The following is a 16,074-nucleotide window of genomic DNA, read 5'->3' as shown; positions in this document are numbered from 1 at the left end:
CAAACAAGCCCCTACTTTTCCAACATTTTTGGAACCCTAAAAATTTCCCCCAAATGTGAAATTTCTAGAAATTTCAAATTACTCCAAATTTATCACTAATCTAAAAAAATTGAATGGATCCCAGTGATTCAATCACAGAACTGCTTCTAAAAGCAGCTGCTTTAATCCCAATTACCCATTATTTATTGGGAATTTGGATCATTTTTCTGATTTTTATGTACATTTTTCTTGAAGTTCATATTTTTCAAGATTTTTTGAATGGGTTTAGGGGAAATCCAGTCACATTGACGTACAATTCTTGTTCAGAGATTTATGATGGGGTTGTTTCCAAGTGTAGGATTCTTCATGGGAGGTATATGTCCTTAAAACTTTACTTCATTTGTTATATGAATTGCACTAGTCAAATTTTATTATTATTAGATGTTTGATGTTGTTTTGAAATTATTTTTTTGGACTATTTGAGCTGGAATAAGTTATATATAGTCTAGTTGTGAAGTGCAATATATTGTGGTGATGAATGTAGTCAATAGTATCAGTTTTTTAGTCTTTGTACTGATTTTGAGTATGCCTATTTTGTCGAAAATGGTTATGAACTTGGTTAAGTTAATGTAAGAATTTACTGGTTTTGGTATGGTAAACTCTTGACCAGTTTGAGCCAGCCCTTGTTTATAGTCTGAGGTGTGTACTCAAACCTAAGTTTTAAAGCTTGATCGGTTACTTATTATCCTTAATTTTGTTAAGTCGATGCTGTTCTAGTAAGGAGTGATATCTTCTGGCAGTTTGAACAGTGCTCTGGTTGATCTGCATTCCAAATAGAAACTTGTTTTTTACCTGAATGTATCGGTATCAAACTTAATTGAGAATGGTCAATGGGCATTTCTTTCAGTTTATGGTATATTACTTATCAAAATAAGGGGCACTGAGTTTTTCTGAATGGACAACTTTTGCAGATATTTGGTTTCACCGTGGCTATCAAGTCCTCATCTTCAAACTGTTTTTCTCAACTTTTTCGGAAATCCTCCTAGATTCAGTTATAGAAGGTGAGGTTTTTCCATTGGTTCTTTGAGCAGACTTTGGTTAATGCTAACATATTATTAAAATTGTATTTGTATGACATGATTCTCTAACAAGTATCATGTGTCTTAGGCAACTATTTACAACACCTGATGGTGGGACAATTGCTTTGGATTGGCTGATGCCATCTGATGGTATGTTCTTAAAGAGCCTTCTTAATGGTGACATTCTTTGGGTTTATATTAGTTTACCTCTCTCTCTCTCTCTCTCTCTCTCTACCCCTCATTAACTTGGTTTTCCTTCAAATGTATGTTCCACAGTTGCCCCAGCTGCATCTTATATGAGTAATAGTATTTCCAAGGATGATAGAACCCCTATAGTTATGGTGATCCCTGGCCTAATGAGTGATTCTGCATCTGCTGTAAGTTTCATCTTTCATAGCCTAATTTTTTGCTAAGAGTCTGACTGTTAGTTTCCTTTTAATCTATTCATGCTTTAAAAAGAATGTGTGTATTTGCTAAGACTGCTAACAATTGGTTCGAGGAAGGCATTTCAATTCTTACGAAACATCATAATTAAGGGAAAAAATTAATATTTGTTCGTAAGAAAATTAACTGTTTTAAAATATTTCTACTACAAGGCATTAAGTGATAAGTTTCTTGTCTTTGTCCTGTTTTTAATATTTTTGAAATGATTGAAATCATAGTTTTACTGAACCATTCTTCCCTTTATTTTTCAATTTCACCTTCAAAGGTTTTCATGGTAAAGCAGTTATTTGTAGTAAAAATAAAATAGTATAGTATTTCGCTTTTTCTTTTGCTGCAGTATATAAAACATCTTGCCTTCAAGATTGCGAAAGGCGGGTGGAATGCTGTTATTAGCAATCACCGGGGACTCGGTGGCATTTCATTAACTGTAAGTCTCTTTATCTTTTCTATGATTTCCTCCCTGTTTATAATTCTTTTGATCAATTTTCAGAAGAAAATGTTAATAGGAAAAACAGAACCTATGTGAGGGACAAGAGATTGGGGGAGTTGGTAGTGTATTTTAATTTATTTGAATTTTTCAATGGCACACTTCAGTTTGCTAAATAGTCAGTACTTGAATAATGTGCATAGTGGAAAGGATTTTTTTTTTCAAATGTAGAGAATACACATCATTGTTAGTAGGCAAAGCTGTCTATTACTTGTTATCCAATTTTTCATTGGCAAAGATGAATTTCTCATGTATTTTGACAGTCTGATTGGTTTTACAATGCGGGGTGGACTGAAGATGTACGAACAGTTGTAGAGTATCTTCATCAGGAATATCCAAATGCTCCTCTCTTTGCTGTTGGTACAAGCATTGGTGCTAATGTTCTGGTATGTAAGTACCCTGGACTACTGAGGCATGTTTCTATTACCAGTTACACAGTGTGACAAATGGTTTTCGGGAATAGTTTCAACTAATAAAGATTGCATCACACCTTGTGTGACCATACTATAATATGGAAATCATTCTTAGAAAAGAAATCAGTCCCATCAGCTGAAGTATGGATACCCAATAGGCCAATATACATTGTAACATTAATAAATTATTGGAATACCCTGTATTACTTTTGAATACTTCAGTAGAAAGGTACATATATCTAAAATTGTATATGCTATTACCAAAATTTCAATCAAATATCTTGGTGTATTATTAAGGAAACAATACGGTTTTCATTTTGTATTTCAAATCCTGATTACTTATAGGTGAAATATCTTGGAGAAGATGGAGACAGTACTCATATTGCCGGGGCTGCTGCTATTTGCTCACCTTGGGATCTATTGGTTAGTGTTTTGACTTCATACCTACTTGACATCAAACAATAATTTTAAGGTTTCTTCTGTCTCAGCGTGTATTGAGACACCCCGGTGCAGATTTCATCAGCCTTTCCTTGTATTCTGCAGATCTGTGACAGGTTCATAAACCGCAGGCTTGTTCAGAAGGTCTATGACAGAGCTCTCACAATTGGCCTTCAAATTTATGCACAAACGTACGTCCATGCTAAGTATTTTATTAAGAAAGGCATTGAACTTTAAGGCCTTGAATCGACTATCGAGGGCGTGTTTACTTTACCTAGCATAACAACGTCCATCTTTTTTTTTCCGCAGACATCAATCTATCTATTCTAGGCTTGCTGACTGGGAAGAAATCCAAAAGGTTATTCATTCTAATCTTTCTTCGATCAGGATCAATTGAAATGTTAACACCATGTAATTAGCATAAAGAGCTTTAAATGAATTATAACATCTAAGATGGTATGATTTCAAATGTTAGATATATAGCTTAGAAGCTTCAATAGTTTGTAAACATTAAGTAGTTAAGACAGAAGTACATATTTGAGAATATATCCCTCTACTGGTCAAGACAATAAATGCTTTTTAAGGTTAACAATTATTCACATCTTCCAATAAGATAAAGGACTAGCATAGTGCACGAGGAATCCCGTCCTGTTAGTAGAGAGACTGTTCCCAAGATACATATGAACTCAGGTCACAATGGGGCAATCTTACCACCGTTCGAAGGCCCACACTCATCTTTCAATAAACTCAATAGAAGATAAAATTGTTTATGTCCATCTGGTTCCGCATTCTGGATGTAACTTGCAATTGTTCACTGCTTTGTTGCCTGCATGCAGTCATGTCAGACTTACATGAGCCATGAACTATATCAAGGTGCAATTACATGTCAGTACTGATATGCATATCAACATCTGTTGGTCCTTTAATGGCTTTAAGATACAGGAATAGTTCTGAATTGTATTTTGTATGATGCTAGCCCCTAGTGAGTTCTTTTAAAATTTTTCCAGTACCTTCTGGGAGGGCATTAAAGAATGTAGATATGAAGGGTTCTTCTAGATAGTCAAAGCTTAGAGCAAAGTTACATTCTCCCTGATTCCTTTTCACTAATTTCTATTCTGCCAACTCCTTTCTTCTTTAACAGTCACGTTCTGTTCGAGACTTCGATAACCATGCTACCTGTGTTATCGGAAAATATGAGGTAATGCACATCTCTCTCTCTCTCTCTCACTCCACATCGCCACATCGGTTACTGAAAAATCATCCTGTTCATTAGACTGCTGATACATACTACCGACATTCTAGTAGTGCTGGTTATGTAAAGAATATAACAGTGCCACTCCTCTGCGTTAGTGCTCTGGACGATCCAGTCTGTACAAAGGAAGCCATTCCTTGGGATGAATGCAGGTAGATTTCCTGTCTAGGTTTTATGGAACGTTGATTTTTCCTGGAAGTTTTCACAAGTTTTAGAATCTGAACTGATATTTGTCCCTTTTGTAGGGCAAACAAAAATATTGTCTTGGCTACAACACCACATGGTGGACATCTTGCATTTTTTGAAGGAATAACTGCATATGGCCTATGGTAATTTATAAAATCCACCTTCCCATTTCAGTTTTTAGTAACTTTGATCTTCTGATTGGTCCACTTGGATTGATTGAAAGCACAATTAAATAGTCTTAGAGCCTTTCAACTTTACCATATATTCTTCAGTATGTCTCACCTTTATAGTTCGAAGATTAAACCAAGTCTCTGCGTGAATGCTGCAAAGAAGACTCTTGCATTTCTTGAAAAATCAAGTATGTCTAATTCATCTGAGTGTAGCTAGTATTAATTGCAGTAAAGACTTGAGGAAACATTAAATCCTTGAAGCAACTAAACCGCATTTGCAACCGCCTTGCAGGAACACTCTTTAGTGACTAGTTTTTCTGTGTGCTGAGTGTGTTTATGTAAACACAAAATGGACATTTATTTTTTTCTCCCTTTCTGCATACTTGCGTCAACATTCTTGGGGGTGTAATAGCATAGCCATTTAAGGACCGGGACTACTAGTTTCATTTTTTGTTGTATATCTCATCCTTTTAGCTTCCACTTACATTTTATATGAGATTCCATACGTTACTGCCAGCAACTTGCTAGAATTCTGCTGTATCGACAACAACAAACTTACATGAATGCCATTGCCTCTGCAATAAAATTCTGTGGCTTCTCCCTCTTGCAGGTGGGTGAGAGCTGTTGACGAATTCTTCAGTGTCTTACATTCTTCTTCATTCATGCATAAACGAAAAGAGGTACAGAACCTTCTAAATTCCTTTTAACTGTTTGTCAAGCGTAACGATAACGTCTATTGTAATGTTAATCTTAATCGTATGGTAAGGGTAGTGGTAGTTTTAGTATGATCTGATTTGACAATCCAAAACAGAAATGTTGAGGATATATATGAGACTCTTATTTGATATTTCTGTCATTACAATTTACAAATCATTTTTCTGTTACCTTTAAAAGTTAGTTTTCTTGCATTGAACAGGAGTCTTCGCCACAAATGCTAGAACCTGTACTTGATCAGGGTCCATATCTCAGTCTTACAGAAGATGGAATGTTGTCAGCGATAGTCAATGAAGCAACCACTGGTGGCATTGTGGCAAACTTGCCTGAGGAACAGTGTAACCATACAAAGACGGCAGAGGCTATCATTTCAGAGCCGGAAGCAGACATTAAGACTAATGAAAAATCATTGTGTGATACAGTGAAGCCTTCCAATCATGATGTAGATGGTAATCAGGATGTCAGGTATCTCCGTCAAGCAACTGCTCCACTGAAAAGGCACTTGAAAGAGCTTTCACGACACGGTAGGAAATCAATGTGGTTGCTTGCTTATATTGCTATTTTAACAACTTGGCCATTTTTGCGATCAGCTCTGCTTATACTCTTCAAGAGAAAGATCAGAAATGTAGTGCCGGCAACATGGCTGAGAAAATAGATAAAATCTGTAAAGAGATGAAATCTGTAGTCCTGTACTTCATTTGTATTTTATGTACAGTGTGCTATTAGTTGACATATCATCTTGGCCACTAGGTAGGATGTTTATGTCACATCGTATTAAATATTACATGGCAGAACAAGAAATAAAAAGAGAAAATATGATTATAAATTAGTTTGGTGCTGCATTATAATTATATTATGAGCTTTATTGACCGGCATGATACCAAAATGCGAAGTAGTTGGAGTGGGTGCCACCTCATACAATTTACACCATTTTTACAGAGTGATGAAAACAAATAATCCAATATGCTGTATGTTGATGTTACCTTGTTGACTAGTTTCCTATGGCGATATCATAGTTTCCCTCATCAGGATCTCCTCATCATGGTGATCACTTTGTCATAAAACCCTTCCTTCATTTCTAAGCACATGTAAATGGGAACAACTCTTGATTTAACAATAACCTAGCAGACTATATACAGTATATGACACAAAATTTACAACTCGTGCTGGTCGTTTAAGTCACTGGTTCATTTAGAGAATGAGAAAGCTCTATCGTAAGAAAATATGTTATTGTCAACAAGACGGAGCATTGTTTTTCTCCCAGTAGTAAATCGTGTTAGAATTTCAGATAATACAGTGTGGGATATGTAAAATGTAATGACAAGCTTGTTAGGAACTTGGAACATTCCTACATGCATTTCCATGCAGAGGCTGTTACCAGAAATCTGTCTTGCCATCCCAGAGAAAGTGCACACCCTTCCTCTCTCTCAAGTACTCTGAAACCATTACCCCCTCCATAGACGACCGGAGAACTATGGCTCCTGATCTTCAAAAGAAGCTTTGCTTGGATCACAGACCTTGAACTTAGCTTTTTCGATACAAACCCTTTACTCTCCAATCTTCCCTTCCATGTTTCCAACCTTTGATGATTTTCCTCATCCTTTTCGTAGTTCATCATCCTCTTTATCTCCTTCCCAAGATGATTCTTCTCAATGCACAACCTCTCCACACTCTCTGGTGACAAGCAATCATCTAGTGAATCAAACATGGCTGCAAAATAATGTAGTGACTCCATGAATCTTGATAAGAAACTTCTATGGGTTCGACTACTATCTTTTTCTACCAATATTACAATAGAGGGATGAAATCTATATATTGATTTGAATGTACTGGACATGTGCATGGAGTTGGTTATGGTATGTAGGTGAAATACTAAATTCACTGCCACTGTTTCATTCTTCTTTTTACGCAAATGGATTGGTTCAGAGCCGCGTAGCACTCCTTGAAACTCAAATGTCAAATTGCTGCAACTGTTTGCAAAATTAACTAGTCTGCTCTCAGTTTCTACTAGTTCCTCCAAACTTCTACCAAAACCTGTAATACGCAGACATATTTGGTTGGCAATGGTTGCCTTTTCTGAAAGAGATTGTATTAAAGAAGGCCACTGGAATCCGTAAGAGATGTCAAAATCAATTACATGTAAAGTTCTGTTGTTCTGTTTTTCCTCTGCTTCATACGCTTCAATAATTTCCTGGTTGGCTGTAAAATGTGCAAATTGATAATATGGAGACGCTTTATAAAGCTCGGTAAATGCTAAGAACTCCTCTTCAGGTGTCGGGTCTTTGATGATCATGTCATAGAAGGGTGACTTTCTAGTAAGAAGCCTTGCAGATAGACCATCTGCAAAGTAAGCGGCGACCCTTTGAACAGAATCTCCGGACAGTGAGACATGTTGGTACAACTGATACAAGTTTTGAGCTGCAGACTCAATATTTCTGTCGTCCACTGCAGTAGCTGAAATGAGCAACAAATGGATCAGCTGTAAACCTTTACCATCTTCCACCACGCCTCGTCGCATGGGATCTAGTCTTAGCATTTGTTCTCTCATTTGAAGTAACTCATATATTTTTCCCTCGTAACCTTTATATGGTTGCATACTATTTGAACCATATTTCAACTTTCTCTTGTTCTCTTTACATGTATATGCAAGATTCAAGTCTAACAGAACTTCCTCTTCGTTATCTATATCTACTTCATCTTCCATGTTTTTGAAAGAGAAGACTCGAAAGGGGAGTGCAAATGAGGTTGAAGACTGAGTATAAGAGGTGGGTGAGGAATATTTAGATGAAAATTCCTTTTGTCGTCAAAAGGAACCAAAGACAAATGAATGACAAGAAAAGGAATAGATTTTTGATATGAGAGAGAAGATATGGTTTGGTTGGGAGTGTTGAAAAGATGCCAATTGCCATTGGACAAATAACTGTTGGGAAAATATGGAATCAAAGCCTACCGTCTCCAATGACTTGATCCAAATTCTTACCTTCCCAACTTCTAGAATACTAACATCTTATTTTTAGTCTCTTTTGGCGTATAGTATACCCTCATGAAGTCATGAACCATGTTTGATTTTTTATTAACATTTTGAAATTTTATTATCTAATGATGATCGTAATGGCTAGTGCAGTAATGGGTGTGTGGGCCTAATATGCTCGTGATAACAATTTGCGTAATGATCAAATACTAGTTTTAGTTTTAAGTTCTAACAGAAGAAAATTGAAACAACCAAATACTTTGACCTTGTCTACTACTTTACATATTTGATCACCAAAGTGATTTCTTGTTTTTAGGCTGCATATTGTTGTTGCACAGAGCAAACGATTTGGTAATTAAACAGACGTAGGCTTAAGGAGTCGAGTTGCAAAACCTGAATTTTGAGCCCAGCCCAAATCACGAAATAGAAAATAGAAGCCAATACTCCAATAGGTTTCGGGAGGTGGACTTGGGTTTAGATATGCAAAAAAACGTCAAAACTCATACGTCGTTAATTTCTAGTTTCGGGTTTAAAGCTACTATGCTCGGCTACTAGTCTAGATTCGCAAGTCGTTTCTTTTAGAAGAGAGGAGGAAGAAGCTTGTAAGTTGTAACTTTTCTTTCCCTATATATTCTTGTTTTGAGTACGTATATATTAGTATATTTATGTTCCTAGATGAGTTGAGTTCGTTGCTGTTTAATGGTTTTTTTTCGAACTGGCAGATTCTTGTTTTGTTTTGAGGATAACAAACTGTTCTTCAATTCTTACATGCACTTTACCTACTATTTTAATGTGTACATGAATATGGCATTGTTTCCAAGCATTGAGGTTTATGTAATTCCATATAGTAGGCTGTCGGTGATAGCTAGCAAAAGATTGTAGAACAAATCGTACGTGATATGATATTGTTAAATATTGGTCATGTGATAGTAGTGTATTAGTAATCTCATTCCATGCTCGTGGTTTATAAGGTGAATCCGAACGGTTAATGTTTTAATTAATTATAGTGGCTGCAGAGTTTGGATTGAATTTGCGCCATCCTGTAGTAGTTTCTGTAATTTTTCTGCCACTCCAGTTATTCTGGCAGATCTATGTTGCTTAAAAGTACAAATAAGCGTGTGAATCTGCATGCTCAGTTATCACTGACTACTTTATTTTTGTATTGATATATTTTTTAATCTGGTCGTAAGTCGTAACTAGTTAATCTCTTGGAAGATCGCATTGCAAAATGGAGATGGATATTGATAGAATCAGCAGCCTACCAGAACCTGTTCAAGAAACAATTTTGTTGCGCCTTCCCGTGAAGGACACGATAAGAACGAGTGTCTTATCAAGGCAGTGGAGGAGCAGATGGGCTAACCTTCCTGAAGTAAAAGTCAATGACAAGGGTCTTGAGAAGGATGAGCTTGTGAAGCTTATTGATCGTCTTCTCTTACTTCACACTGGCCAAATTCAAGCATTCCATCTACATTTGGGGAAACTTGAATGCTTTGCTGAAATTGATGGCTGGATCCTTTTTCTCTCAAGACGCGGTGTTAGAGATATTGCCCTTAAATTTGAGGTGGGCGAGCTATATAAGTTGCCTTCACATTTATACTCTTGTCAAGATTTAGAGCATTTACAAGTATCGGGATGCATCTTCAGACAGCCTCCTTCATTTCAATGCTTTGAGTATCTTACAGAACTTCATCTTCATTATGTTACTATAGATCCTAATGTATTAGAGAATTTAGTCTCCAAGTGCGTACGTCTCAATGGATTGAGATTGTATTGGATTGAAGGTTGCTCTAATCTGAAGATACATAATCCGAATCTTGGTGACATCAAAGTTTGGAGTGATTTTGAAGATATATGTTTCACAAACACAGAAAATTTATATCATGTAGAAATTGCTTCACGCACTCTTCCTGCAAAAGGCAAAACTGGAAGTTTGGTTGAATTTTTTTCGTCTCTACCAGCAATTCAAATTCTGGCGATAGATAATAGTTGTTTAAAGTATTTGATACTAGATGGTGTCCCGGAGATACCACCTCTTGTCTGTGTTCATCTGTGGGAGCTTTCAGTTGAAGTTAATTTCAGAGTTCCAACGGAGATATCGGCTGCTCTTTACCTATTTAAATGTACCCCTAATATAGAAGAACTACAAATAATGGTGAGTTACGGCTTTTAAAAAACTAACAAGTACTGATTCTCGATTTAGTAGAAACTCCGTACTAAATAACATGCTTCAATCTTTTTCAGGCCTCTGAGGAGACGACATCCATGGAAGAACCCGTACAAAGCATCTTGCACACGCCAGGCATTGTGAATTTCTCATTCCACCTGCTTAAAAAAGTGAAATTTATTGGTTTTACTGGTTTAAAGCCAGAACTAGATATGATTAGTTTTCTGCTCACAAATTCTCGAGTGCTGGAGAAAATGATTATCAAATCCACGTTGGAAGAAGCATCAAAGGCGTCAAAAGAGTTGTTGCAATTTAAACGTGCTTCTGCTCATGCCCAGATTTTCTTGGACTAACTGTCGTTTAAATCTAGCTAGCCATTCGACATCTTTTATATAGAGTTTACTTTTCTTTGGAGCATGGATCTTTTACTTCTAGTAATGATTCTTTATTGACAGTTCGATCTCAGTTCCAAAGTATTTTTGACTTTCCTGGGATCTTAGAGTGAAGTTAATAGACAGTTTTAACTTTTCCCTATTTAGAACCAGATATCTGCAATAGTGACTTCGATCCAATTATTAACCTTATTCCTACATTAAGGAGAACGTAATGAGTTCCAATTTACACAACTTCTCACAAACAATCCACACATACTGAGACAGATAACTAATTTTATTCTCTTTCATGTCAAGCCATTTATTGAAATGATATATGGTTCTTTATTCAAAGCTATACCAACTTATGGTGAATTATTGTAATGATACTAGCCATGTGGCCCGGCCTATGGCCGGACTTGCTACATAGATAGTTAATGACTCAAAAGCCTAAAGTCCACTTAAATAAATAATATATATATATATATATATATATATATATATATATATATATATATATATTGATAGCTAATGATTCATTGCATATTTTGTTTGAAGAGTTTATGTTTTTTTATTTTTTTTTAAGAGATTGCAAGCTCTCAAACCTTGATCTAGTACGTGTAATGCGTACATTTTTTCTGGCTGATGCATCAATAGTAGCGAAAGACAAATCGATGTCAATTTCAAATCTAGATAAATATCATGATATAGGTGACAATAAATATTTGTTTGTACACCATATTGCACCATTTGCAATATTGAAGTATTTAGACAAATAATAGTTATCACAACAAAAATGTAATTTCTTTGGAGATTGACATTTGCTTCATCAATTCCTTGTACTTATGACTACTTCAGGAAACTGTTATACATGACACCTGAATTCTATAGTCTTTCGAAGTAGATGCAATTTTAAGAGCTTGTCCTTGAGGCAGTTATTTTCGAGACCGGGTTGGGCTAAGATAAGTCACATTTGCACCACACAAATGTTTGTCATCTGAATGTAATTGTAATTGTGATATTATTCTCTAGTCACTTAGAAGGGTATGTTGTTATGAATACCGTCTCATTTATCTATAGGCGTGTCAGAAAATTAGAGTAAGAGGCCGTTTGGTTTTTTAGTTTTTTTTAGCTTTTGAATGCTGAAATCTGAATGTGCCCTCTCCCGGGCAAATGGTGAATATTTGAAGTGTAAATTTTCAAAAGTTGTGAACTTGTGATGCGTTTGGCATATTTCCAATGTTTCTGAAATCTTTATATCAACAGCCTATTGTATATCAATCATCTTTATGGGTTTTGAGCGTGGGTAATTTAGGAAAATGTATAACATCTTTGCATCCTCAAAACATGTACATCGTCAGGTCTCATTAAACTAAAGCATATTGACTTAACAATACAGTGAGCTTCAATAATTCTCAATCAATATGAGGTGCAAGTCTGCAACCCTTTGTCATCGATATACTTGATCAGTTTACCAAAACTAAAGTAAGCTAGATCTAAAATAACATGTCATAAATTTATACCAGAAAGAAGTTCACAATAGAAACGATTAACAATGACGAAACAATGGATGCAGTACATTTTATTAGCCAACCAGTCGACCAAGTCCTTTTCTGACATCTATCTTTTGATCCTTTAAGTAGTGAATTTCAGCTTGCAACCTTTCATTCTCTGCTTGGATCAGCTTTAATTGTTCTAGAATATGCTCACACTTGTTATCTTTTTCCACAAACTTGTCATGTACTGCAGCTTGCAATCTATTATTCTCGTCTTTTTCCAGAAATAAGTTCTTGTCATGTACTGCAGCTTGCAATCTATTATTCTCTGCTTCCATCACTTTAAATTGCTTCAGAACACGTCCACAGTTCATATCCTTCTCCATAGAGTTAGAGCTCGCGTTCGTTTCCTTTGGATAGTTTTTCGTCAGTCATTCGCCGTCATCTCTCTCGACATATGCATCATTGAAATTCTTATCCACATTACTTCCAACGATTGGTAAATGTGAACTCAGTCCAAACTGTTATAAATCACTTCTATATAGGTGTTCTAATTCTAGTCTTCTAAAATCTGTCTAAGAACACAGAATCGACTTAGAAGTTTAACTTGTTCAATTCCATTTAATTACACAACTGTCATCTTGTAACAAACGCATTCAATTAAGTCATACCATTAAATCAATAATCAAACACACTCAACATTCAAATAAATAAATAAACAAAAATAAAAATAAAACAATCTGACTAACCTGTGTTTTGCCCAATCGAGATTCAAGGTGATTGGATTTTTTATTAAGGGTGCAAAAATTTTCCTCGACAACGTATAATCCATTTAGCCACTTTAATGCCATGGCAACATGAAATCATGTATTCATGTAAATTTTTCGACCACCTCTCCAGATGAATCCAACATCATAAAAGTGGTTGCAGGGTTTCCACGTCCCCAACAGCAAGCCATGACTCTTGGTGCAGCTTCATCATCAGGGTTACGTCATTAGTCCCCTTCCGCTTATATGGTGCTACAGAAATCTTAGACCATAACTGCTTCCCATATTCCATGAGCAGTTTTTTTTTTGGATCTAGCAGTCAACATAGAACACACTTCCTTTTCCATCGAAGGAATAAGAAAATTTGAGAATGCATCTTGCAAAATCAAGCTGTGTTGCTCGTTCCAAATTTTGGCAAAATGACCGACCTCATCATCGAGATAATATTCAGTAATCTCACTTATCAACCTGTCTAACTCTTATTGTGGTAGTTTGATAGTAACTTTAAGAAGCTTCTCTTCTTCACTTTTGGATTTGAAGCCATTTGTACATCTTTAAATTCTTTTCGGGCTTATTACGTAACCACTTCACACCAAAGAACCGATGAAATGAATCGATTGCCATCGAGTAGGACTTGTTGAGACTACCGCTCCACTCATAAACTTACCACGGACATGTTTCCTTATACGTGGCTCGCAGCTGATTTCCACAGCTGCCTGGAGCAAACAAAAAACCAACAAATTATGAAATGAATACAGACCACACAATTTTGAATCTAGAAATTTTAACAAAACAATTACTCCAAATAAGAGTTAGTACTCAAAGACCTACCATGTGCCTAGCACCCTCGAGCAACGACTTGAGGAGTCTCAAACATCGCATTGTAAAATTTTGAGCTAAATCTTTAGGAGATTCCTTCTTCTCTGCATCATTCAATGGGACTATGTTCTACAATCAAGTGAAGATGAAGCTTAGAACAACAACATTTTAAAGATAAATAAAAAATGCGAATAGAGAAATAGAATTACCATCGTCTCTAGATTAATTAGTAGCCCAAGTTGTTGAGCTATGACCAATCTTTCTAGAAACCTCCCAAAGCCCGGATCTTTACTACAAATACTATAATGGGATTTTCTCTTAGGGCCTCTTAAAGCGTCCTTCATCCACACCAACTTCCCCGAGGAAAATGCAAATTAAACTTTGAGTCGACATCATCAACCTCTCTTTCGTTTCAGCGGTCTTAAGCAAATCGATGATTGATTGAAAAGCTTCGGGTTTAAATTGAGTGCGGTTAGATCATAAACCCGTCTTGACTCTTCCTCGTAACGCGTTTCTTATAGTATGACTAAAGAGCTCTTCCGCAGGGCAAAGATCCACTTTTGTCCAAATCCTTGATGGCCCAAAGTACCTACAAAGACGTACCATCAACTGCTCAACATTTAGTTTCATCGCAGATGCAAGTGATGATGAGTGAGTATTCTTCATCTTTTCTATGAAAAACAAACTACCTTATGCCACTTCAGTTTACGTGTATCCTTATTCCTATCCTCTGTTACAGTCATTTCCTCGGAAAAATCTTTCAATAATGTGGGGCAACTTTCCTTACGGTACATAGCAATGAAGGGAATCTGAAAAAGGAAAAGAAACAATTAATGAGCATATAATAATGTATGCCAACACTAAGAACAAAATAAAATAGGATGTACTTGCATCACATTTCTCCACATGCACCAACTCCAAGAACCTCGGAATGTCTTCCTTAATATCGGAAGACAATCTGGTTGGTATCTCCTCATCAGAAAATGTTTTAACAAATAAAGACTTATAATTGGTCATAAGCTGGTTATGGATAAGGACCAGTGCTTTCCTCTAATATCTACATATAAGAACCAATAGAGAGGTATGGTTCAAATAATCGAAGGCTCGTAATATAAAAAAAGAAAAGAAAACTGTTTAGCATGGAATGTGCAAATATACCTGCATCCTCTCAGGGTATGTCGTTGTCCCTCTCAGTCATAAAACAGTTTTACAGATGAAGCAACACCTAAATTCAATCCAATCTCCTAAGCAACAGAACCCCATAACCCGTTCTTCGATACAAAATCCAGCCCACCTCTCTCTCTAACAACCCAAAACAGTTTAAACAAATCTACACATTTACATTGCGCCCATATGCTGCAACAAATTCATTTACTCATACATGGACAAAGGTGCTAGAACTGTTGCTGCTGATGATAGCGTTGATTGGTTAGACCTTCCCGATCACATCCTATCAATAATTGCTGAAAAATTAACCCCAAAGAAAGATTCATACATTTCGGTGCAGGTTTGTCGCCCATTACAAATCAGTATACATCGATGTGCTCCACTTTGTCGTCCCCCAAGAGTTCCTCTACTCATGCTTGGCGGTTGCCATCGAAGTTCAATTTGAATGCATAACCACATTTTATATTTATAGGAAAAAAGAATCTACATTTTAATATTAATGGTGACGAAATTTGTCTTTGCCATCGCTCTTATGACCTATCAAACGAGCCTAAGAATTTAAGATCCATTTATCGTTTTGATCTCTATGGCAATTGTTTTTTTCCCCAAACCGCCGACGCATTAATTAAGCGGAGAGTAAAGCATTTATCGGTCTTTGGATGTACATCCGGCAAGGATAAGTAATCCTAAGAGCTTTGGTCTTCGGTGTGCCGATGCCAAAGCACCACTTTCGGGTTATTTCCTCACCCATCCCACCTTGCAACTCGTCATTCCATCCCAAGCCATTTGCATTTATCGTCCACATCACCCAAGGTCATTCCATTCTCCGCTTTCGGATCAGTTTGCAAAGTAATGCTTTAGTCACCCTCACCGGATCGGTTAGCTTTGTACGGAACTCCCGGTAATCTTCCGGTTCCTTAGCATCAAGGAACCTTTTTAATCCATTTCTCGCAGACATTCATGAAGACGTTCTAAGCAAAACTCAGCCTCACCTTGAAGGAACTCAAAGAACGCCTCTTTGCGGGTTCATCTTCGTAGGTAATATCCATAGGCATAGGTCCACTTGAGCACGCTACCTTTGCATTCAATTATTTGTGCCCGGGCTTATTTATGAACTTGACTGCCCGCCGATTCATGTTGTCCATCATTATGTTGTT

The 16,074-nt window shown here is 36.5% G+C and overlaps 3 protein-coding genes across 4 annotated transcripts; 2 read left to right on the top strand and 1 right to left on the bottom strand.

The window, feature by feature from the left end:
• Window positions 1-6,013, top strand: LOC147491020 (uncharacterized). Of its 2 annotated transcripts, XM_086564157.1 has the most exons (14): window positions 1-352; window positions 951-1,040; window positions 1,147-1,208; window positions 1,335-1,435; window positions 1,840-1,929; window positions 2,253-2,375; window positions 2,748-2,825; window positions 2,946-3,031; window positions 3,150-3,198; window positions 3,982-4,038; window positions 4,114-4,244; window positions 4,338-4,421; window positions 5,059-5,128; window positions 5,365-6,013. In XM_086564157.1, the coding sequence occupies exons 1-14, from the start codon at window positions 114-116 to the stop codon at window positions 5,815-5,817; spliced, it is 1,713 nt and encodes a 570-aa protein (XP_086420283.1). In that variant the 5' UTR covers window positions 1-113; the 3' UTR covers window positions 5,818-6,013. The 2 variants fall into 2 exon arrangements, with proteins under 2 accessions (XP_086420283.1, XP_086420284.1); XM_086564158.1 differs by lacking the exon at window positions 2,748-2,825.
• A 359-nt stretch (window positions 6,014-6,372) lies between these two features.
• Window positions 6,373-8,060, bottom strand: LOC147491019 (GRAS family protein RAM1-like). Its single transcript, XM_086564159.1, has one exon. The coding sequence runs from the start codon at window positions 7,864-7,866 to the stop codon at window positions 6,511-6,513; it is 1,356 nt and encodes a 451-aa protein (XP_086420285.1). The 5' UTR covers window positions 7,867-8,060; the 3' UTR covers window positions 6,373-6,510.
• Window positions 8,061-8,308: 248 nt separating this feature from the next.
• Window positions 8,309-10,809, top strand: LOC147491018 (F-box/FBD/LRR-repeat protein At1g13570-like). The gene is made up of 3 exons (XM_086564160.1): window positions 8,309-8,735; window positions 9,349-10,285; window positions 10,375-10,809. Exons 2-3 carry the CDS (start codon window positions 9,362-9,364, stop codon window positions 10,648-10,650), a joined length of 1,200 nt encoding a protein of 399 aa, XP_086420286.1. The 5' UTR covers window positions 8,309-8,735; window positions 9,349-9,361; the 3' UTR covers window positions 10,651-10,809.
• The last annotated feature ends 5,265 nt before the right edge of the window (window positions 10,810-16,074 follow it).

The sequence above is a fragment of the Coptis chinensis genome, chromosome 6 (assembly GCF_015680905.1).
Source record: "Coptis chinensis isolate HL-2020 chromosome 6, ASM1568090v1, whole genome shotgun sequence".
In the NCBI taxonomy this organism is placed as follows: domain Eukaryota; kingdom Viridiplantae; phylum Streptophyta; class Magnoliopsida; order Ranunculales; family Ranunculaceae; genus Coptis; species Coptis chinensis.
The sequence above is the reverse complement of the archived record's forward strand: the minus strand, read 5'-3'. Positions and strand labels throughout refer to the sequence as shown.

What these genes read in the sequence shown, in the direction of transcription:
- LOC147491020 (XM_086564157.1), top strand. Translation starts at nt 114, where the DNA reads ATGGATCCCAGTGATTCAATCACAGAACTGCTTCTAAAAGCAGCTGCT. An exon ending in TGAGTGATTCTGCATCTGCT is followed by an intron (nt 1,436 to 1,839) that starts GTAAGTTTCATC and finishes CTTTTGCTGCAG; the next exon opens with TATATAAAACATCTTGCCTT. An exon ending in TCGGTGGCATTTCATTAACT is followed by an intron (nt 1,930 to 2,252) that starts GTAAGTCTCTTT and finishes GTATTTTGACAG; the next exon opens with TCTGATTGGTTTTACAATGC.
- LOC147491019 (XM_086564159.1), bottom strand. Translation starts at nt 7,866, where the DNA reads ATGGAAGATGAAGTAGATATAGATAACGAAGAGGAAGTTCTGTTAGAC.
- LOC147491018 (XM_086564160.1), top strand. Translation starts at nt 9,362, where the DNA reads ATGGAGATGGATATTGATAGAATCAGCAGCCTACCAGAACCTGTTCAA. An exon ending in TAGAAGAACTACAAATAATG is followed by an intron (nt 10,286 to 10,374) that starts GTGAGTTACGGC and finishes AATCTTTTTCAG; the next exon opens with GCCTCTGAGGAGACGACATC.